We start from the raw sequence: 22,813 nt of genomic DNA, 5'->3' as shown, positions 1-22,813 counted from the left end.
CAGAAACTTGTGCCTCAAATTAGTTCTTTGTGGAAACCAGTTTATGAATATTAACGTTATAGCACGTTCCCCCCCAATATTTGATCATACTGTATGATTATGCGGGCAATTTCGATGTGACTGCTAGTACGTCTTTTTACAGCTCCGAAAATATCAAATCCCAGCCGGTCCATTTTCCAAATCCAGTCGACTTGCCTTACACTATACATTAACTAAACCTATTTGTCCTGAAATCCATGTAATGTTTTCCCTATACATTTGTACTCTGGTGCACCGTTGATGAGTGAGTTTGGAGCGCGAAATCAGACAGACATTTGACACATTTTTATGGATGGTAAATATCCAGTATTTGGCTAACATAATCCCTTAGATTACGACTAGGTGAATTTCACTAGAATTTCGAATTAGTGCGAATTTCGATTGCAATACTATACAGTATGATGATTGGGACTTTTTACAAGCTAGCTGACAGCTAGCAACAACTGTAGTTAGCGATTTGGGCCACGTTCCTGTTCTCTGAATTGGGGTATCTAGCAAATTATTTTAAAGTCCTCCCATTTGTTCTTTCTTTCTTCCTTCATCATTTTCATCCCTTTGGAATTGCGTTGCTGTTGTATTTTGCAGTAGTGGCCAATGCTAGACTCATTATAAAGTGATTGGCCTATACGTTGGTTTGGGATAAGGTTAGCCATGTACTTACTTATTACTTATTAAGCCATTATGTTTGACTCAGTTTCTCATCACAGTTTGTTGAATGTGTTGAATGTTTCATTCCAAAATACAGAATTATTGTTTAAATGCTAGGTTTCATCTTTGTGCATCTTGTCTCAAGGATCACAATGACTCTTGCTTAGACTGTTGCTCTTGTTGGTTAGTGGTAGCTGATTTAAACTGTTGTATTCTATTTTAGTTAATCCTATTTTTATTGCTTTCCTACAGGTACACCTGCACTTATTAATGTTGTGTAATTTTTAATTTGTTTAACTACATGCTCTTATGGTTTCTTCCCTTTAGCACTATTTTTTGGTTGCTCACAATATGTACTTCTTGTTTTTGACTACCCGCAATGCTGTGGGGCTATCTTGTTGTTGTTATAAGTGACCTATGCACTTTGTAAAGTTCTCTCTTGGAAGTCGCTTTGGATAAAAGCGTCTGCTAAATGAATAAATGTAAATGTAAATGTTGTGCAGAACAAAGAATGTTTAATTCAGACGTATTTTACAAAGTGCTTTATTCTTGCATGCCCATGTGCATTTTTGCATTATATAGGATTTTCTTTTACAATGTCATGGAAATCTTCCAGTGCATATAATATTATAATTTTTTTAGACCCAATCACTGCAGTTGTTTTATGTTGTAGTTCTCGCGTGGTGACATGTTAGTGAGGTGTTAGCATGTTTTCCACTTTGAAATAATGATCCAGATCACAGTTACTGCGGGATGACAAGGTAACGCTTGAGTAATTAGTGAGGAGTTAACATGTTTGTCACTTTAAAATGATGGTCCACATCACTAGTAGTTCCTGCGGGATGACGAGGTAACGCTTGAGTAATTAGTGATGAGGTAACATGTTTTTCACAAGTAATTTAATAATATATTTGACACTTACTGTACAGGCATACATTTCTGTGAGGCACTAGTGATATTTTAACAAACATTGTAATCTTGAAGATGTGGTTTTGCGCTTATCGCAACATAAATGCAGCCCATGTCTTCATTAAGGATGCAAATTGTTTTTGACAAGGGAACATCAATGGTTAAATTCATATCCTAAAAAGAAGTCCTCCTCAGGTGGCTACTGTAACATAAATGTTGGTCTTTGGAGTCTGAGACATGTTGAACTGACACTCAAGAGCTCATACTAGTGAACTAATCCAATCATGAGCATGTCAGCATCACTTCCTAATTATAATTTATTTTAACAAATGATCATTATTTGTATTATTCTATGTTTAAGATTGAAATAAGCAGAGAAGATATGTTCATCCTTTGATAAGAGTACTAGTCACAATCTCAACCTGTAGCTAACATATTTGGGGGGGATATAATATTCAAAAACTGGTTTCCACGAAGAACCCATTTCAGGCACAAGTTTCTGAAAGCACAAACATGTATTCGCTTTCCCATCTTTCTTGAAACTGCCTACCATCCAGGGCCGGATGCAGCCTATTTTGACTGGGGGTGCAGTGAACATTTCTGGGGGTATCATGATTACGGAAAGGGATCGTATAATTTTTTATATTGATAAAATTTTTGAGACTGTTTATCTGAGTGTTACTCAGGCGCGGAGCCAAGCGTTGTAAACATTCAGGGATTAGCCCAAACCTAGGATGTATTCTGGGTTTGAAGTAATGCTAGATAGGTACTTCTACAATTACATTAGTTTCCCTTAATTTGAACGCAAAATAGCATTTTGAGCTTTGTGTAAAATAAACATTGCCGTGTTACAATTGGTAAAACCTTGTCTAGTGAAGGTGGTATCTTTATCATTTCTGGCTCCAAATTGTTGACAGGGGAAGCAGAAACATGCATCTAGCTTGGCTGAGGAGTCTAACCAAGTTCGAGAGCAATACCAACTTGGGCTGAATGCATAAGGACTGAGGGCTGAAAATGCACACGGGGTACGTTTGCAGAACCGGTTGCATTGGAGAAAACCATGCCTGCCTTCACCCAAAGTTAAACTTTGCGTTAAACACTGATGTGTATATACGCTGCTTTCTAGAGGCTGGACATCGTCACTTTGCCGTGACATAATCAAAATACATTGTGAGAGATGTAGTTTATGCTCAATGCACGCTTTAAAGCAGCATAGACTTATTTCTATACACCATTAAACTCCCGGCCTTGAGTTTGACACCAGCTCTAAAAGCTAGCTACTATTAAGATAATATTAGAAGTAGGCCTAATCGTTCTAGTAAATAGTAACCATAATTTTTAAATCCAGTTTTGTGAATGTAATCTCACATCTAGCTAGCGTAGGCCTAGAGAGTACAACAGCAACACAGTAAGTTAGGGTGACCAGACATCCTCTATTACCCGGACACGTCCTCTTTTCGAGACCTAAAAAATGCGTCCGGCAACGATCCAAAATTGTCCAGGATTTTGCCTCGTCGGATATTTGTGTTTCTCTGGGTCTTTCACAAACTAGTTATTACACCCTTACAAGTTTTGGAAAGGGTATCTCCAGGGTTCACAGGTGTCACGCATTGACCATGAGACACACATTTCAACCAGTTCACACACCACATCTTGTATTTCTCATGCTGAGAAGGCAACGCAAACCAAGTTGTCCTGTTAACGTTAACGTTGTATACATTAAAGGTCCCATGGCATGCTGTTTTTGGATGCTTTTATATAGGCCTTAGTGGTCCCCTAATACTGTATCTGAAGTCTCTTTCCAGAAATTCAGCTTTGGTGCAGAATTACAGCCACTACAAGCAGTCCCACAATGAGCTTTCCTTAGGACTTGCCATGTCTGTAGCTTTAAATGCTATGAGGAGGAGAGAGGCGGGGCTAACTGCCATGCTTCGGTCATTTGCAAGCCATGATGTCTTGAGGAAAAAACAATATCGCGATCGCACGGTCGTGCCTCATTTTCATATTGGTGGGCCAAATTCTCTGTGTGGGCAAAGCAGAGAGGGAAGGTAACCTTTCCTCTTATGACAACATAAGCGACACGCGAACACGCGAACACACGTGATGGAGAATTTAAGTTGGAAGAAACATTGTCTAACATTTTTTATATTTACTTCAGAGAGGCTTGTACTTTGACCAAATCTGGCAATGCTCGCCATTGGAGAAACAGCTTTTTTTATTATGGAGTTACTGAACTTTATGAAATCCATGTCTGTGAATGGATCAATTGGCTGAGATGTTATACTGGTAAGCATAGGGTTGTAGGTTCAAAACCAGTCAGAGGCATATATATATTTTTTTTATTCTGACAAAACGGTTTCTAGTTTAACGAGACTGTGTAAACCACTGCAAAACAAGCCAGGTTCACCACAGTAGCTAGCTACTTGTAGTCTATGTAGTCTACTTGTAGTCTGACTAGGGAGTCAGAGGGCTGAGCGGTTAGGGAGTCAGGCTTGTAATCAGAAGGTTGCCGGTTCAATTCAAATTAAAATGTAAATGTATGCATGGAAGTGTCAGATTCACATCCAAGTAATCTAAATTGATTGTTCCGGTGGATCCCTTGCCTGTTGCGCAAATTCATTTCAGTAACCTAAGCCAGGACACATCGCCACTGATGCTAGGCATGATTTGAAATTCCCTTCCATGACAAGTTATGGCACCCCAAACATATTTTTAAAGCACTACGAGTAAGCTATTCTTTACAGCAGCAACCCAGTCATCCCGTTGTCCCGTTTTTATGTCCCATATATAAATAGGTCTAAATTACAGCAGTTTAAACTTGAACCAAATCTGACAATGCTTGCCCTTGGAGAAATGTCTTATTTTCTAATACAAAAACTGAACAGTCAAATGTTTAAGTCTGTGAATGGCTTAGTAGGATGAGACACAGTGCTGATGTGCGAAAGGTGATGGGTTCTAATCCAGTCAGAGGTATAATTATTATTTTTTATTCTGACAGAAATAACAGTTTCAAGTCTTCTGGTTAATCCCAGTGTAACTATCTATTATGTAAATTTTACTACATTTTGAAGGAGGAATTCGCCATTAGTGCTTGCAGCTGTATTTCCCCATTGAAGTTCCACAAAAATCTTGTGTTTGCATTTTTTATGCGTTTTGAGGTGAATTTTCAGGGTAAGACAGACGGGGAGGCACTTCAAGTGACACTTGCGCTTGTGCTGGTTGAGTAGGCTAGCTGTTAGCCTCGTTCCCTCAGGGGGAAAATGAAAAAAAGACAACAAAGTTTGCTTAACTTTTTCAAATACAATGGTCAGTCGAATCCCAAACAAGCAAAAAAAAAATTCAGTCGATCAAATATGTGGAGAACACGGTGGACACAGCAGTTAATAGTCCGATGTGCTTGTAACAACGATTGTTGCAGTGTATTTTTTTTTACATCTCGCACCCATGCAGTGCATGTTCTGAAATTGAAATAATCATTGCCCTGATGTACACACAGCATTGTTTATTAATTTTTTGTCAAAGAAGCTACGTAGGCAGTGTATATATTGTTTTGTTCCGTTACCTCCAACCCCCGTTTTGAGTCGCCGGATCCACCCCCCCTCTGCGCTCCGGGACCTCCCACTTTACAAATTAAGCACTGCTGAAGATGTTTTACTTTATTTTATTTCAAATTATACTGTATTAATAGTCTTTCTAGTTACATTAAGACTGAGCTAAGGTAAGATTGGTCAAAGCCGTTTGGGCATGGCTTTCGCTTTGGCTAGCAACACTGATCAACTATACCGCCGCAGCGGTGGAATACCAATCCTACAAGGAGCATGGTGCAGTACCACGACAAAGAGAAACATCTACAAACAAACAGCTACTACCTCAAGACTACATCAAAAGAGTCACAAACTTTGCGTCGTCAAACTACCAAAATTTCTCAGCTGGTTTGTGATGTCATGTTTTTGTGTCTTTTCTGCTTGTGTATGCCAGCTCGTCTATCTCGCTCTTTGTTAATAGACACAGTCTACCGTTTAGAAACATCTAACTATGTTGGCTGGACACTCAAACCAAGACCAACCAAAATAAAAACCATGTTTTTTCTTTTTTATGTTTAAATTGATCAGCTATAGTTTTTGTTGGGGTAAACACATGCTTGGCCATTTGTTACAGGCATAGTGAAGATAGGTCTTAAGGCCAATTTATACTACTCTGTTTTCACGGACACAGGGAACGCCCTCTCTGATGTGAAACGCCCTCTCCGAGCCCCTCGGGGAGCTCTAAGTGCACCTCCTGTGAATTGTTTTGAGCACCCACAGCCTACGGATTACTATGAATTCAACGAATCCGTCCAACTCCGTCCGTCTGTCTGTCCCTAACGGAGTCGGAGTAGTATAAATCGGCCTTTAAGTGACAACTAACAACTGACAACTAACGTTGTCAAGTCTTGATAACATGTTTGTTTATCCAAATATGTCAAATAGTATGGTGTATTTAATCATCTTGCAGCCAAAATTAGCTGCCGAAACGAGAGCTGCAGAGCGGGAGCTAGCGGGGGGGGGAATAAATACATTGATTAGAAAAAAGAAGAAAAGAAAGAATATATATATATAAAAATTGAGCACCGAAGACCCATTTTGACCCAGCAAAAACCCTGGAAAGCCTTAACTCATTTCTTTGATTAATCTTATTTCCATACCTCACTTCATCTATCTCTGCCCTTACCTCACATCCTTTAATGCAGTGAAGTTCTGCTGGGTGTGGATACCACTTCAGTCCCATGGTACATACGATGGTCTGCAAGGGGAGAAAAAGGAACACTTGAACACAATTAAAATATTCATATTAAGAATAGAATATCTTTATCATTTTACACTGTACAACGAAATTGGAGGCAATCCTTCTCTGGTGCATTGAATAAATACAATATAAAAATATAGCTGCAAGCAGCAATGAGGTGGCCAAGCAGTCATATGACCCAGAAAACATTTGAGACAGCCTTAAAACAGGGTTCCGAGTCCCTATACCAAGTTTGGTGTGAATCCATCAAAGATTTGCTGAGATACGACCCAACTTCCTGTTTGCTGGCTTAACGGCACATTTGATTGGCTGTACTGGGCAAACGGTTTCTAAAATCAAAAAACCATGTGGTGGCTTTTGTGAAAATTGGTCTGAAGATAATCTCTGCCAAGATTGGTGAAGTTTGGACACACTTTGTAGGAGGAGTAGAGAAAAAATTGTTTTTTCAGTAATTCAAAATGGTGGCCACATCAATCCGGCTGTTATCATCAAAAATGATGATGACTGACACACGGGACGTCCCAAGATATCATGAGACAAAGAAATCACAAAGGCAAAGGAATCAACAGTTATTGGCCAAAACACATTTTTGCTTCCTGCGGCCACACACAGTGATCACATGACACCAAATTGTTTGGACATCCTCAAAAGAGGGTTCCGAGTCATCATACTAATTTTGGTATGGATTTCTCAAGGATTTGTTGAGATATGACCCAACCTCCTGTTTGGTGTCTTTGCTGCCGATTTTGATTGGCTGTACCGGACAAACGGTTTTGAAAATCAAATATCCTTTGAAAACTTCTGTGAGGGTTGGTCTGATGAATCTAATTCTGGAGAAGATTTTACAAAAATTGGAGAAGAAACGAAAATTCGAAGTGGCGGAAAATCTATATAACCGGAAATTGACGTCAAATTGACTCTTCTCGATCCAGGAAATCCAACGATACGTCATTTTTGAAAATCGGTCATACGGTTCAAAAGTTACATGTGTAAACTTTGATCAGTTGGTGGCGCTAGAGTGCTCGAATGGGAGACAAGAAACTTGGTGAAAAGAAAGAAGGGACTGTCCTGAAATAGTGTGCCAAATTTCACAAGACTTTTTTCCATACGGTTCTAGGGGCTGCCATAGACTCCAATGGGAGAAAAAGATTAATAAATATAGCTGCAAAAAGCAATAAGTAGGCCAAGCAGTCATATGACTGAGAAAACATGTTAGACATCCTCAGAACAGGGTTACGAGTACACGCAACAAGTTTGGTGTGAATCCATCAAAGCTTTAATAAGATACGACCCAACTTCCTGTTTGCTGGCTTAACGGCATATTTTGATTAGCTTTACCGGGCAAACGGTTTTGAAAATCCAGAAAACAAATAATGGCTTTTGTGAGGCTTGGTCTGAAGATGATCTCTGCCAAATTTGGTGAAGATTGGAAAACATTTGTAGGAGGAGTAAAGAAAATAGTTTTTTTCAGTAGTACAAAAAAAAAGCTGTTATCACAAGTTATCATGTGTCACATATGGAATGTCCCAAGATATCATGAGACAAAGGAATCACTTAATAAAGGCAAAGGAATCAACAGTTATTGGCCAAAACACATTTTGGCATCCTGAGGCCACGCCCAGTGATCACATGACACTAAATTGTTTGGACATCAGTAGCGGAGCCAGAGGGGTGTCCGGGGTGGCACTGGACACCCCTGACATCTGATTGGCCACCCTGGGTGCCACCCCAAAATGTAATTTGCTACTGGAAATTTGATGCTCCTCTTGATGAAAGAAGCATTTATTTTGCTGCGTTGCAGCACCCCGACGCGAAACGAAGGGGTTTTGTTTCACCCTGAAGGGGTTTATGTTCCCAATAATGACCGGCGTTCTATACATGATCCCGCTTGTTGATCAGCAGAGAAATAGTTCGCCAAAGACGTTGAACTTCATAGACTTTGAACATTCTTTAGGCTTCAAATCAGCGGACTTCGCTAAGCAACAGAGTACGCTGGGGTTGAAAAGTTACCGGACTACTTGCGGAGTGCTAGGAAAGACGTGAATCCGAGGTAAAAAGGCCACTTCCCTTGACAGTGGTGAAATATGCATAGCAACGGTCAAATATGAGAAAATTGTTCACCGCAGAACGTTGGGAAGCCCCAACGTTCCCATCGGGAAGCAACAGGTCACTCATTACTCCCAGACGGCTAGTGGCCCATGTGCGCCCATAGGTGGCGCTATAAAACACGCCCAAAGTCTACGTGATTTCCCCAGCGCCCCATTACTCCAAAATGCTTGAAAATTGGTATACATGCCTTATTTCTCATGGGGAACAATAAAGCCTCAAGGACCCATATTGTGAGACTTATGAATTTTCTTGTACTGTCCAAATTTGGTACAACCTTCAAAACCCTTCTACTCATAAACCATAGACCTAATCGACTTGAAATTCGTTACAGATGTGTAGAATACATGTCCTTACATAGGGTGACATGGAATAAGAAATGCAATACAAAATGGCTGAAAGAAGTGTATTTATGTAAATGTACAAATTGCCTCAATATTTTTTTTGTTAATAAATCAAATATAATTTTGACTGATTGTTTTTCAAACCTAATAGGGTTTAAGACGACATCAATCTCTAGTACCATAAACAATTTCACCTTGGTATGTCAGTATATGATTGAATTCAATTGAATTGCTCCACAGTGTGCACGTTCCAAATTCTCACAGACTCATCCTGCCCCTTGACACTAGGGTGACCACCTGTCCCGCTTTGCGTTGTGTCGCACATCATTTTCACCACTTGTTCCGCAGGTCGCATATAAAAAATGCTGTGCTATACAGCGAAAAGAAGAACAGGTGGTCAACCTACTGACACACGCGCGAGCTTGGCGAGACGCACACACATCCTGTGTGCTGACCAAGCCCCACCCTCACCCTCATTTCGCTTCCAATTGCAGCTCGCCATATAAATTCTTTTTCGGCGGCCATTGTTGTTTTCAACTGGAATTGCCTTATAGCCGTGCTGGAGGCAGCCACGTTCGGTAAGTCCTATTTTTACACATTTTAAGCTTGAATCAATGATTGGGTTCGTGAAAGTACACTACTCTTGAATTATGGTGAAGGTTTGAGCACTTTGAGACCTTTAGATCGTGAGTTTGAAGTGACGGAAAACCGAACTCGAAATGTAGCTAGCTTTTCTCTCTGTGTAATTAGTGAATCATGTAGCATCTCGGCGAATTCCTCAAAAAGGTAGAGGAGGGCAGCTTTTAGGAGAACAAGCGATTGCCCACAGACCTGTCGGCTCAGAATTTTGATTTGGCTCGTGAAAGTCTTTGTAATAAGCCTATGCACCAGGGACACCGCATAGGCTTAGGCGGCAGGCATGTTTTGGTCGCGTTATGTTAATAGGTTCACCATTTTACAGTTCGGTCGACACCAAAAATGTCGAGGAAGGCAGCCTTCAGGAGATGTGGGAATTGTGCTTTTAGCTAGATGCTCTGATTATTTTTGTGATTTGTGGAAAGTGAGAGTGCGTCCCAGGGGTACATTGTTTTGACTTGGCCTCAGAGAAAGACTCTGCTCGCTCACTGGCCGTGTGTAAACAATATTGTCTTTCACTCAATTTTACTCCTAAAACGTCAGGGAGGGCTGCTTTTTGTAGACAAGAGCCTGCTGAAGATAGCCAGTATATAAGATCTTTCAAAACAAGCCTATTTCATTCGTCATTTGCCTGAGAAAGCGACCTACGTTAGCCAGGCTAGTTTCACTCGGTCAGCCTATTTAAAGGTCTCTGACAGTCAGAATCACTGTTTACAGTCAAAGGTCGAGCTGGTCTTTTGTCAGATGTGTATATATTGACCAGTTTAGAGCTAAACACTCCTGCCAGAGCCTGGAATCGAACCAAATGTTTTGAGTGACTTTGCATGGCCGGGTCTCCATCAGTTCAACACACTTGGATTCAAGTTCAAGTAATGCCACTGCATTTCACAGTCAAAACTGTAGTTTATGCCAAGTGTAGATGTAAAAAGCTTCATTTTTCACAACTGACATGGATCCTTTCTTCACTTTTACAGGTCTGGAGGGTCATGCAGAGGCCTGCTCAACAGAGTTCAACAGAGAATGCTGAGAGAAAAACTGATCCCTTGCTGGACTTCCCCCCGTCTAGCTGGACAGAATCTGTATCAGGACAGCTTCTCTTCAGCCCTGACCCCCAGGACAGCTTCATCCAGCTGGCCGGCCCTGCCTGCCTGCCGGCCGGCCCTGCCTGCCTGCCTGCCGGCCGGCCGGCCCTGCCTGCCTGCCGGCCGGCCGGCCCTGCCTGCCTGCCTGCCGGCCGGCCGGCCGGCCGGCCCTGCCTGCCTGCCGGCCGGCCCTGCCTGCCTGCCTGCCGGCCGGCCGGCCCTGCCTGCCTGCCTGCCGGCCGGCCGGCCCTGCCTGCCTGCCGGCCGGCCGGCCCTGCCTGCCTGCCTGCCTGCCTGCCGGCCGGCCGGCCCTGCCTGCCTGCCTGCCGGCCGGCCGGCCCTGCCTGCCTGCCTGCCTGCCGGCCGGCCGGCCGGCCCTGCCTGCCTGCCGGCCGGCCGGCCCGGCCCTGCCTGCCTGCCTGCCTGCCTGCCGGCCGGCCGGCCGGCCGGCCCTGCCTGCCTGCCTGCCGGCCGGCCGGCCCTGCCTGCCTGCCTGCCGGCCGGCCTACAAAATGTCTGAAAGGGGTGTATTTATGTAAATGTCCACATTGCCTCAATATCTTTGTGTCATTAAATCCAATATCATTTTGACTGATGGTTTTCAAACCTTATTGGGTTCAAGATGACATCACTCTGAAGTGCCATCAACAATTAAAAATATGATTGAATTTGAGTAGTTTAAACTTTGGCTGAATTTAACAACTCTTACCACAGAAGAAACAGCTGAATTTTTTATACAGTAACTGAACATGACAATATTCAACACTGAGAATAGCTCAATGGACTGGGACAGTGACCTGCAAAGTATAGGGTTGTAGGTTTGAATCCAGCCGCAGTCTTTAAGCCTGTCTTAAAATTTGAATATCTGTTTAGTTAAACAGGATGACATCATTATGAAATACCATCCGCAATTTCATGCAATTCCACTTTGAAATGTCAACCGTTTCTTAACCTTTGTCCCAAAGCTGACCAAAGCCAATACTATGCCCTTTCTACTCATCCATTCTCAATAGTTGGTGTGTAGCTGAGAGGATAGAGAGGCTGCCTTGTAACCTTATGCTCATGAGTTAAAAATCCCCATTCAGCCTATTGTAGTTGGCCCAACACAGAGTCGTTTTGCTCTCTTGTTGTCCAACTCTTCTACAATGTACATTTTATAATAGTTTGCCATTTTGCAGAGGAACCCGCATCGCTGCTTGCAGCTATACTTATTGGGTGTGCTTTGCCTTCGGCAAGGGCACAACCATTGTAATCTCACATTAATATTATTATTAATATTATTTCTTTTTGCCCCCCTAAAACTTTGTTAATATTTGGACTACATTGACAACCTAGGTGTCAAACGTTTCGTCTTGGTAGCCATTGAGTTGCTTGTATTGGGATTTACGTTCCGTAGCACGGTTTAAGTAGAAATTACGTTTTTGTGGCGAAAAATTAAGCTAATGGTGGCTAACTTGCTAGCCACAGTCACTGACGCCACTGACGTCACCAACGTCACGAAAACTCGCGTGATTATCTCTAGCAGAACATTAGTTTAGCAGCTCGTTAACTTCTGGGAGATGGCTAGGCTAACTGCTTTACTGCAAGGCAGCTGTAGAAACGCCACAAGCAAAGAGGCCTGGGTGATAACTATTTGCTCGTTTTACTTTGTGATATGACACACAATTGTAATGTGTATTGTACAATATAAGCTAATATTATTAAGGAAGTAAATCTACTTTCGGAAACAGTAGTGTACTTTTTCACTGAAGCATTAGCATCATGACATTAGCTTCTGTTGCCCGGGCAACCCATACTACAGCGGTCTATGATGCATCTGTTTTCAATCGTTAAAATAAACATTCCTCACAAATACATTTTCTTTGTAGGATGTATTATGACATTAGATTACAAGTAAACGATGTGTGGGTGAAATTATCATTGCCTGTGGTTTCAAACCAGTGTACCTCACTGCAACGCTGTAGCCTAGTCTAGTAGCTAACAAAAACATCTCTACAGTACAGGCACAGCTGTTTACAGGAAGTCAATCGGCGGCACATAATCAACACTACCCTTACTTAAATCAAATGTCTTTCAATAGGTGAAACTATCTGACTAGTGACTTCTAACCTAAACTCCATTGCCACAGCCTAAACTTGTCAATCTGTTCATGAAAATAATGCATTTCAGCCTAAACCATACAACGGAAGTAATGTTAAATCAAATTCAACCAACGCAATCGCTACCAAGAGTCTCGTAAGTAGTAGTAGCCTACAAAATACCGGGGCAGCTTCTCCACACTGCAGGGCTATATCGCATTTTGCCTTGTTACTGACAATGATCGCTACAACTAACATTTTTATGAATGAGTGATTTTCCCCTAGATAAATGTCAAGCTTATTTACGTTTTTGGGGGCATATTTTCAGTAAGCCTATGGTACTATTTGAATCGCGATTCCATCTGAAATAGCTACTGCTGGAAACGTCGTTGTTAAAATAAGCTTCAAAGGGGGTTCTTTATTAATAAATGAATGCAATATGAGTAAGCCAAATGCCTGAAAATATCACGAGAAGGGAAAAACTTACAATGACGATGACGTTTAAGTCATAGAGATTAGGTCAATTTTTACACCGGTCTGCCAAATGTGTTCGTTTTGATTCAACTATGAGGTTGCTGATCACCATTCCCATTACCGTCTTGCAGGGGAAATGAGAAGACAACAATTTCTTTCTACTCTTCATTCTTACGGTGCGTGTCCACTACAGCGGAGCGGAGCGTCGGCTTCCAATACATTTTCAACGAAACCGGGCGTTGACGTTCGCGTACGTTTCCACAATGCCCTACACGAGCGTCAACGCCCGGTTTCGTTGAAAATGAACCGGAAGCCGACGCTCCGCACCGCTGTAGTGGACATGCACCGTTAGTAGGCTATTTTGAGTTGTAAATGAGCAGAACATTTTTTGCTTTTAAATATATGTAATCTTTATAAATAAGTAGGCTATGCATTTTTATATAAAATATACAGAAATATCAGTTGTAAAATGTAATTTAAATACGGCCCCCTGCAACCAACGCCAATTAATTTTCAACGAAACCGTGCGTTGACGTTCGCGTACGTTCCCACAATGCCCTACACGAGCGTCAACGCCCGGTTTCGTTGAAAATGAATTGGAAGCCGACGCTCCGCACTGCTCCGCTGTAGTGGACATGCACCGTTAGTAGGCTATTTTGAGTTGTAAATGAGCAGAACATTTTTTGCTTTTAAATATATGTAATCTTTATAAATAAGTAGGCTATGCATTTTTATATAAAATATACAGAAATATCAGTTGTAAAATGTAATTTAAATACGGGCCCCTGCAACCAACGCAAGCAAGCACACCCTTCAATTTCCCGTGAAATTGTACCCTCTCTAGTTGGGTGTGTTTCGCCTTCGGCAAGGGCACAACCATTGTTATCTCACGTATATATTATTATTATTGTTTCTCTTCACACCCCTAAAACTCAGTCAATATTTGGACTACATAGACAACCTAGGTGTCAAAAGTTTTGTCTTGCTAGCGATTGAGTTGCTTGTATTGGGATTTACGTTCCATTGCACAGTTTAGGAGGTTACAACATTTTTGTGGCGACAAAGTGCCTTTCGTCAACGAAGGTTAATCTGTGCTAGCTACGTCACCACGTCAACACACGTTAGCAACGACGCATGGATACAACGTGATAGAGACGTTCTAGCACGCAAATTGGAGCTTAGATTACGAGTGAAAAATACCACCCCCATAAAATCCCAACCATTTGGGTTTGTTGAGAAAGCGATTTCGAGTGGAACTGCCATCTCGGATGTTAGATTTAGGTCGCTAAAGTCTTTGTAAATTGAGCGAGTGCGGGTCGCCCGTGAGACCACGTAGTCTTTTAGGCGGCAGCCATGCGAGAAAGCGTCATAGTAGTATTTTCGTAGCAAATTCACGAAAAAACAGAAAGAGGGAAATGTAATGACGATATGACTTTGTGAAGACATCTAGGTGGTGAGATTTTAATGTAGGTTGCTGTAAAAACTTTGATTTGTTTGCTATGTGAGAGCCCCGTCAGCCTCCATTGACGATTGCAGCAGCAACAACAGTGAGTGTTGTCAACGAGTGTTGACACTAGTCAACAACAGTGTTGTCGATCTGCGTCTGATGAGTCTTTTCTTAATTTCGTACCAGGGTCAATTCTACATCCAAATGGAGAGGCAGTGTTTTAAAGATATGCCGATTGTGAAGACAGCCAGCGGGTCAGCATATTTTTGTGATTTGAGTAAAACTTGGAATTTGAGTGAGACGCGTCTTGTTTTGACGTTAGCCTCAGAGTCACAGACTCTGCTTGCCCACTGGCAGTGTGTAGTAGTAGGCTACAGTAATGGGCGTCGCCGCAATGTAACTTGGGGGGGCCCCCCCCAAAAAGTCATTTGGACCCCCCCACATTTGCGATCAAAATATTAGTGCATGACTGGTCTACTAGTCCAGCGATCTTTCCATTGCTTAACAATCAAATCCGTTTCACTTTATAAGTAGGGATAATACCCATAGCAATAGAATTCCACAGCATCAAGCACGCAGATTCAACACCCATACTCTTTGATCGACGCATCGCGCTTGTAGCTAGTAGCACTTAAGACATGACTGTTCCACAGACGAGATGGACATAAGGAGGGTTTTTTTCGAGGAAGAGGAAAGTAAGTCAAAGTTGCCCAGTTTTCCCTTCAGTGGCCAAAGCACCCTTATAAGACATTCTCTGACTATAATAGCATTAGTTAAGTCACAAAGATCCTTCTGCAAACATTATGATTATTGCTAGCTAGATAAGCAAGCTTTTTACCTACATCTAGCACTAGGCAATACCATACTTTATTTACCAATTACAAGTGGAACAGCATTTCTTGATTTCTTAATCTGGGTCTGAAATATGTTGTGCTTTTGGCCGTGTTCAGACCTAGGCGTCTGTTTCAGGCAGAAAGAGGATGATTTTTCCAAGTAGCTACAAAAGAAATTGCTTGTGTTTTTTTTTATTGCCATAACAACCGTGATTTAATCTGGAGTTAACCTTAGCTAACATGCTAGTTTTTCTAACTACTGAAAAAAAGAAGAAAAAAACCTTTATTTCAGAATTGTCTTCCAATTTAAATAAGGTTGCTCAACTTGTAATTTTGGCAATTCGCAGAATTGTATTGCTACATGTTAGTCTGTAACATGAAGGCAAAACGGATTCAACCATTAAAACCATATATCCTCTGAAAGCTTATACCCTCAGGATGTTATCTAATGAGACAAGAGACACGTCCATCTCTCCATATTAGTATGCTGCCCATGCATAATAAATTCGGTATTGGTCAATGGAGTAGGCTATGTTTTTTTCTGAAAGCTTACATCCTAAGGATGTGATCTGTGGAAAAGAAAGGTTTGAACACAAATTTGATCATTTCTGAACTGTCCAGTCATGCTTTAGGGAAACCTAAACCAATTGTGAATTTCATATGCTGATAACATTATTTACATCTCACAAGTCTTCATATGAAAAATCTACATTAAGCTTATTATTATCAATTATGAAAGAATGCTCAATGCATCTCCATGTCTCCTGATATAGGTGGTAGAGAGTGAGTCAGAGGCAGGGGCAGCATGCAGCGGCAGTGGAGACAGCTCTGTTGCTGAGGTGAGTGCTGAAAGGTGACAGGTAGTTGAAGATGTCCCATTGCTTATTGGGAAGTTTAATTTTCAAAATATTTTAATGTCCAGCCCCTCAGTATATGTATAACCACTATGGTAAATAGTTGTGGTAAATGTACCAGAATGCGGGAAATTGCATCTAATCTAACTTTTCAACCCCAGCATACTCTATTGCTTAGCGACGTCAGCTGATTTTGAAGCCTAAAGAATGTTCAAAGTCTGTGAAGTTCAACGTCTTCGGCGAACTATTTCTCTGCTGATCAACAATACGAATGGTAACAAATACATTGTAAAAAGACACACTGTGTTAAGTTATTTTTGTTGGAAAGTAGCCGTGTAATAAGTGGGATGATGTATGGAACGCCAGTCATTATTGGGAAAATAAGCCCCTTCAGGGTGAAACAAAACCCCTCCGCTTCGCGTCGGGGTGCTGTTCGCCCTGTCGGGCCTTAATTTCCCGATAATGACCGGCGTTCTATACATTATCCCTTACAAAAGAAACATTCTCATTTCCGGCGCTTTCAAACAATCAGTGAAGTGTGGATAGCAACGGCAGCTAGCTTGCCTCTAGCTTGCTTTTGAATTAGCCATGTCCCCTTAAATTAATATCGAACCCATTTACGTTTTGGGGGGCTTATTTTCAGTTAGCAGACGATACTATTTGAATCGCAATTCCATCTGAAATACTGCCAGTGACAACGTTGTTACAGTAGCTTGTTTCAAAGGGGGTTCCTTGTTTCAAAGGGTGTTCTTAATGAATTATGTAATATGAGTAGGCTAAATGCTTGAAAATATCACTAGAAGGGAAAACAGACCCACCTGCAACCGACGCAAGCAAGCACACCCTACAATTTCCCCAGAAATTGTACCCTCTCTAGTTATTATTATTATACATATTTTTCTGCCATGGGAGTCTATGGCAGACCCTAGAACCTTATTGTCAGAAGTTAGGAAATTTGGCACACTCTTTGGGGCCAGTCCCCTCATCAATTTCACCAAGTTTCATGTCTCCATTTCAAACCCTCTAGCGCCACCAATGGGTCAAAGTTGAAGGTGTATTTACACACTTTACTTTTGAACCACATGTCTCATTTTCGAAAATGAGGTACCGTTGTATTCCCTGGATCAAGACGAGTCCAAGTGCTATGACGTCATACCCAGTTATATAGATTCTCCGCCATTTTGAATGTTATTGAGAAGCGTTTTTTCGTATCTCCTCCTACAATTTTTGTCGAATCTTCTTTAAAATTGCCACAGATGATCATCAGACCAAGCCTAACAAAAGTTATCGTTTTGATTTTTGAAATCGTTTGTTAGTTACAGCCAATCAAAATGATGTGGCCGAATTGACGTGGCCACCATTTTTTGCTACCCCTCCTATAAAGTTTGTCCAATCTTCACCAAATTTGCCATAGATCCTCTTCAGACCAAGCCTCACAAAAGACATTACATTTTTTTTTGATTATCTAAACCTTTTGACTTGAACAGCCAATCAAAGTTGTCAACCAAGCCACCATAAAAGAAGTAAGGTCATATATCAGCACCTCTTTACTGCATTGACACCAAACTTTGTATAAGGACTAGGAACCCTGTTCTAAAAAGGTCCAATAGGTCATGCCATTTCACCTCTAGGTGGCGCTGCAATAAGCAAAAATTAGTTTTCACATGGTTTTTGATTTTCAAAACTGTTTTTCCGGTAAAGCGGATCAAAGTCGGCGATGAAGCTGCCAAAACAGGAAGTGAAATAATATCTCAGGAAATAATTGCTGAATTGACATCAAACTTGGTACAGATGTTTGGGACCCTGTTCCAAAGAGGACCACCAAAGGTTGTGTCATCTAACCGCTGGGGGCGATCCCGTGTCTGACACATGTTAACTTGTGATACCAGATGAATTGATGCAGCCGCCATTTTACGTTTTATAAAAAGTTTTTTCCCTAGACAACAATCACCTTGACATGTCAAAATAGGACTGAATTAAACTTGGGCTAAATCTGACAACCGCTTGCCAGTTGAAAAACGGCTTATATTTTTACACAGTAACTGAATACAGTAATTTCCAGCACTGAGAATAGCTCACTAGGATAAATTGGTGTCCTGGCAAGGGAACGGTTCCCAGTGAACTCATTCCAATTCCTTGGAATCGTCAGCCAAATTATTTAACGATTCTGCTAACGGTTCTCTGTGGCGTTGCGCATGCGCAAACTTTTATAGTTTATCCAGACTGCAGCAAACATGGCAACTAGGCAGAAGCGTTCTAAAGTTTGGTTGTATTTCACACGACAAAATGACAACAACGCCACTTGTGTAAAAAGTCTATTTTGTTGAAGGGAGGAAATACAACAAATATGTATAAATAAGTATTTGAACACACAGCATGGAATGAAGTTACTGGAATGTCATGTGTTCGATGCATGCAGCAGCGCAGCTAACGTTTGCACTTCATCTCTAACTATCAAAGGTAGCGCTAAACTTCTCAAAAGTGATCACAACCACTTGTCACTGTGTGAAGCAATTTGCCTTTATTGTGTATAGTCGATCAAGTTATCTTCTGTCCCGTCGTTTGAAGCATACATTTACATTTAGTCATTTAGCAGACGCTCTTATCCAGAGCGACTTACAGTAAGTACAGGGACATTCCCCCGAGGCAAGTAGGGTGAAGTGCCTTGCCCAAAGACACAGCGTCATTTGGCACGGCGGGGAATCGATCCGGCAACCTTCGGATTACTAGACCGACTCCCTCACCGCTCAGCCATCTGACTCCCCATTTTAGCTCCGGCATTCGTCTCCCATTGTTGATCACTTCACGTTAATTATCGGGGGGCGTGTGTTATCAGCAAACGTTCGCGTTGTCGTGTCAACCCATTATTAAACTGAGCATTTCAATTTTTCATTGAACGCGATGGACGTGTCTCTTGTCTCATTGAACTTAGCATTTTAATTGTTTAACAGAATGGCCGATGTTTGACACTGTCATATTATATGATTTGACCTTGGCTGAAAATGGAAGATTCTATAACTAAGCTAGCGTAGCTAATAGAAGTGTAGAAGAAGAGCAACGGAAACATTTAAATGTGTATGTATACATACTGTATATGGTGTGCAGCATTATAAAAAATTATGTAAAAGAAAATTAATGTAAACTAGAAAGTGCATTTCCTGCAGAAAATGCATTGGAATGCTGAAAGCTGAAATTAATTTTAAAAAATTGCTGAAAATACAGAAATTAGAAAATACCCGCAAGCTGAAATGAACTTAAAAAATGTGTGAGTCACACAAAAGAGGCAGTGTGGAAGCTAAACTCCATCATCTAACAATGCTAAGAGCTGAAATACAATGCGGGAGAAGCAGAAAGCTGAACTGTTAAACTGTAGAAGAAGTAGAATATTCGTTTTAGTAGCTGAAATTATAGAAACAGACATACTACTCTACCGGCAGTTTCAAAAACGTGTTCCTTCTGCTATCTCTGACAAATTTGTCACCAGATTTGCATTGGTCTCTATGGGGCAAGAGTTGGACTTTGTCTCGCTTTCGTGGGGCTCTGAAAAAATGTGTAAGTCTGTTGGATTCCACAGACAACTATCTGACCAACACAAAATTAGTTATCTATTGATCCAAAAATGAAGCATGAAGAGTGAAAATTGTTGCAATGCTGGCAAATTTTTAATACTTTTTGAAACAGATTTCGAAGCTCTAAGCGTTTCAGTCAGCACTCTAGGCTCTCCACATACACACCCATGTAAATCTCAGAAACTATTTGAAAAACTCATTAAACATAATCAGTGATATTGAACAAAGTTGAATAGATATCAAAAAGCTGAATAAAAAATAATTGTTTAGAGTTTTGTCAACATTTTAAAGTTTAAATGGTGGCTGTGGCTAAAATACTGAGGAGAATTTGAATTCAAGAATTTGAAAGTTGAAGTTTAAGATTTGAAAGATAACTCCATTGGAAAACCATGTAAAAAATATTATGAATATTGATTTATATTAATTCAAACGTAAGAGGTAGAAACCTGAAAAGTCACAGCAGTCATAGCCTGAAACTGCTTAATTTTTTGGCAGTTGAACGGTTTTAATAGCTGAAGATTTGAAGGTGCTGAAGGGTGTCACGGAAGAAATAGAAGAAGTTGAATTAAGATTCAAAGAACAGTACTTTGAATGCTGAAGCAGTATTCCAACAATAAACCCGTTTGTGCTCTTCGCCCCCCCCCCCTTGCCCACAAAGAATCGATAAGAGAATCAATAAGGAATCAAATTGATAAGTAGAAATTTATAAGGAATCGGAATTGTTAAAATCTTATCTCATCCCTAATTCTCACACAAACTATCAAAATTATTTTAAATTTTCGAAACGGTTTGATCGGTACAGCCAATCAAAATCTGCGGCAAAGCCAGCCAACAGGAAGTTGGGTCGTATCTCAGCAAATCTTTGATGGATTCAAAGCTGCATTTACTCAGAAACCTGTTCTGAGGATGTCTAAAATGTTTTTCGTTCATTTTACCTGCTCAACCGGCTTGGACACCTCATTGCTGCTTGCAGCTATATTTTTTAAATGTTTCCCTGCTCCATCACACCTGATTCAAATACATGTTCGTTACCAGGCTTCTACAGAGCTAGATAACGACCCTTTTATTTGAATCAAGTGGAGGAGAGAAACATCTAAAACATGCAGGACAGGGGTCCCTGAGGACAGGGTTCAGAACCACTGGTTTAAGGTAAATATGTATACATATGTCTATGCATGTGGCAAACAGGGTGTCTATAGGTATAAACAAGTTACATTTAAGACTTAAGACCTTTAATACCATTTCTAAATGAAATGTAAGACCAAACTTACAATGTAAATACAAATCAAAAGTGGAAATATACAGTCATCTTTCCAAATAAACACACTGATGTCTGTTCAAAAAGAACAAAATAGTAAAATGACAATCGGTTGAGTTTAAGAACATTGACTAAAAGTGTGTAATTGCACAGAGGTCAGATGGCATTGTTAGCTCTAGATTTCCTATCGTAACATCTAGCGTTGTAGCGTTGACATTGTTGTTAGCGGTGGAAATGGTGGAGCAGAAACTAGCAATTGCATGCTGCTGGCGTGCCTTTACGTTAGGGGTGGAACGGTACATGTATTCGTACCGAACCGTACGGTACGGGCGTCACGGTTCGGCTCGTGAAATTGCACGGAGAATACACGGTATAAAAATGTATAAAACTCGCGTGCAAATTAATTAATGTAATGCGGAACTACTGTAAGATATTCGTGTTCTATAGGGACAATCTGTAGCCCCGCCTTAGCTCTGAAACTGATTGGCGCCGCCACCTGTGTAGCCGAGCTGTGCCTGAGTGAGTCAGAGATAGCTAGCAGCAACAGCAGCACTGAAGACGTAGCCTATGCAACGCTAGACCTAAATATGAATGTTCATAGTGTAAGTATAGCGAAAAATAGCCTAAACTTTCCTAGACTTTTAGCTGCGGTTCTAATGCTGAGGGCTCACTGATATTGCTGTCTTACTAGAACGTGCATTTAGTCTAGCAGACGCTTTTATCCAGAGCGTAGTATCTATGAGTTGTTGCTAACGTGTGCTGATGTTGTACACACCCAATAAATTCAAAATGTCCAGGCCTCTCTAGTTTCTACTCTTCCACGACCTTCTGTAGCTTCTCAGCTAGGTGAGTGCTTGTGTGCTGCTCATTCAAGGGCCGTGTCTGTAGAACTGACGCTTTCATTTCCCACTCGGTCAATAAAATGAGCAGTCACCGTGAGGTAGCTTTCGGTAGCACGAGAAGTCCAACCATCAGTCGCTGAGAACTCGCGCTCCATCAACGTCTGTGTTTTGTTGTATATGTAAGGGACCAGGGCCGGTGTTGCTGCTACTGTATCCCTGCCTGTGTTTGCGCTGTTGCTCAGCTAGTAGCGTATCATGTCGTGCTGTAGGAGGACTGATCGACAAGCGCATCATACATTTAGCTAAGACTTGCATGTACAGTAGTTAGTCTGGAGCCCTGCTTCTGCATTTTTGTTTTGCTTTTCCCCCCATTGTACCGAACTCGTACCGAACCGTGATGTCTGAACCGCGGTACGAACCGAACCGTGACTTCAGTGTACCGTTCCACCCCTACTTTACGTAGTATCCGTGCGATTCCATCGCACGTGCAAATTCATAAGTCTTGCGTATAGATTAGCCTACACCTTACGAGCATGTTTGGGAAAAGCACGTAAGAAATATCGATTGTTTCGTTTTTTTGCTCGATAGTTGCTACGATCCATTGTTATTGGGAAACGCAGCCTTGATCCCCATTGTCCCAAAATACTCATTCTTTTCAAGCCATTTGTAATTTAACTTTCATTTCCCCATGTTTCTAAGTTGAGTGGCTATCAACCATTGCTATATTACCTGTATTGCCGATGCTTTACGTCATCAAAATCTGCGCGGTAAGCTACGCCCTGACCTTACCATAGATAACGCAGCGCATATAGCCAGACCTGCAAACTTGTCGCTTGTCGAAACATTATTGGATAATTCTTATAATTGACATTTTTCTGGGCAAATTGGAATATTAGCACTTTTTCTCTA

At 41.2% G+C, this 22,813-nt stretch overlaps 1 protein-coding gene across 2 annotated transcripts in view; it reads right to left on the bottom strand.

The window, feature by feature from the left end:
• Positions 1-22,813, bottom strand: part of pappaa (pregnancy-associated plasma protein A, pappalysin 1a) — a 383,886-nt gene that overhangs the window by 19,929 nt on the left and 341,144 nt on the right. For both annotated transcript variants that reach the window (XM_047017373.1, XM_047017374.1), the window contains exon 20: positions 6,307-6,378. In XM_047017373.1, the coding sequence (XP_046873329.1) occupies positions 6,307-6,378 (72 nt within the window). The remainder of the gene's footprint in view (positions 1-6,306; positions 6,379-22,813) is intronic.

Source organism: Hypomesus transpacificus, unplaced genomic scaffold (assembly GCF_021917145.1).
Source record: "Hypomesus transpacificus isolate Combined female unplaced genomic scaffold, fHypTra1 scaffold_55, whole genome shotgun sequence".
In the NCBI taxonomy this organism is placed as follows: Eukaryota; Metazoa; Chordata; class Actinopteri; order Osmeriformes; family Osmeridae; genus Hypomesus; species Hypomesus transpacificus.
The sequence above is the reverse complement of the archived record's forward strand: the minus strand, read 5'-3'. Positions and strand labels throughout refer to the sequence as shown.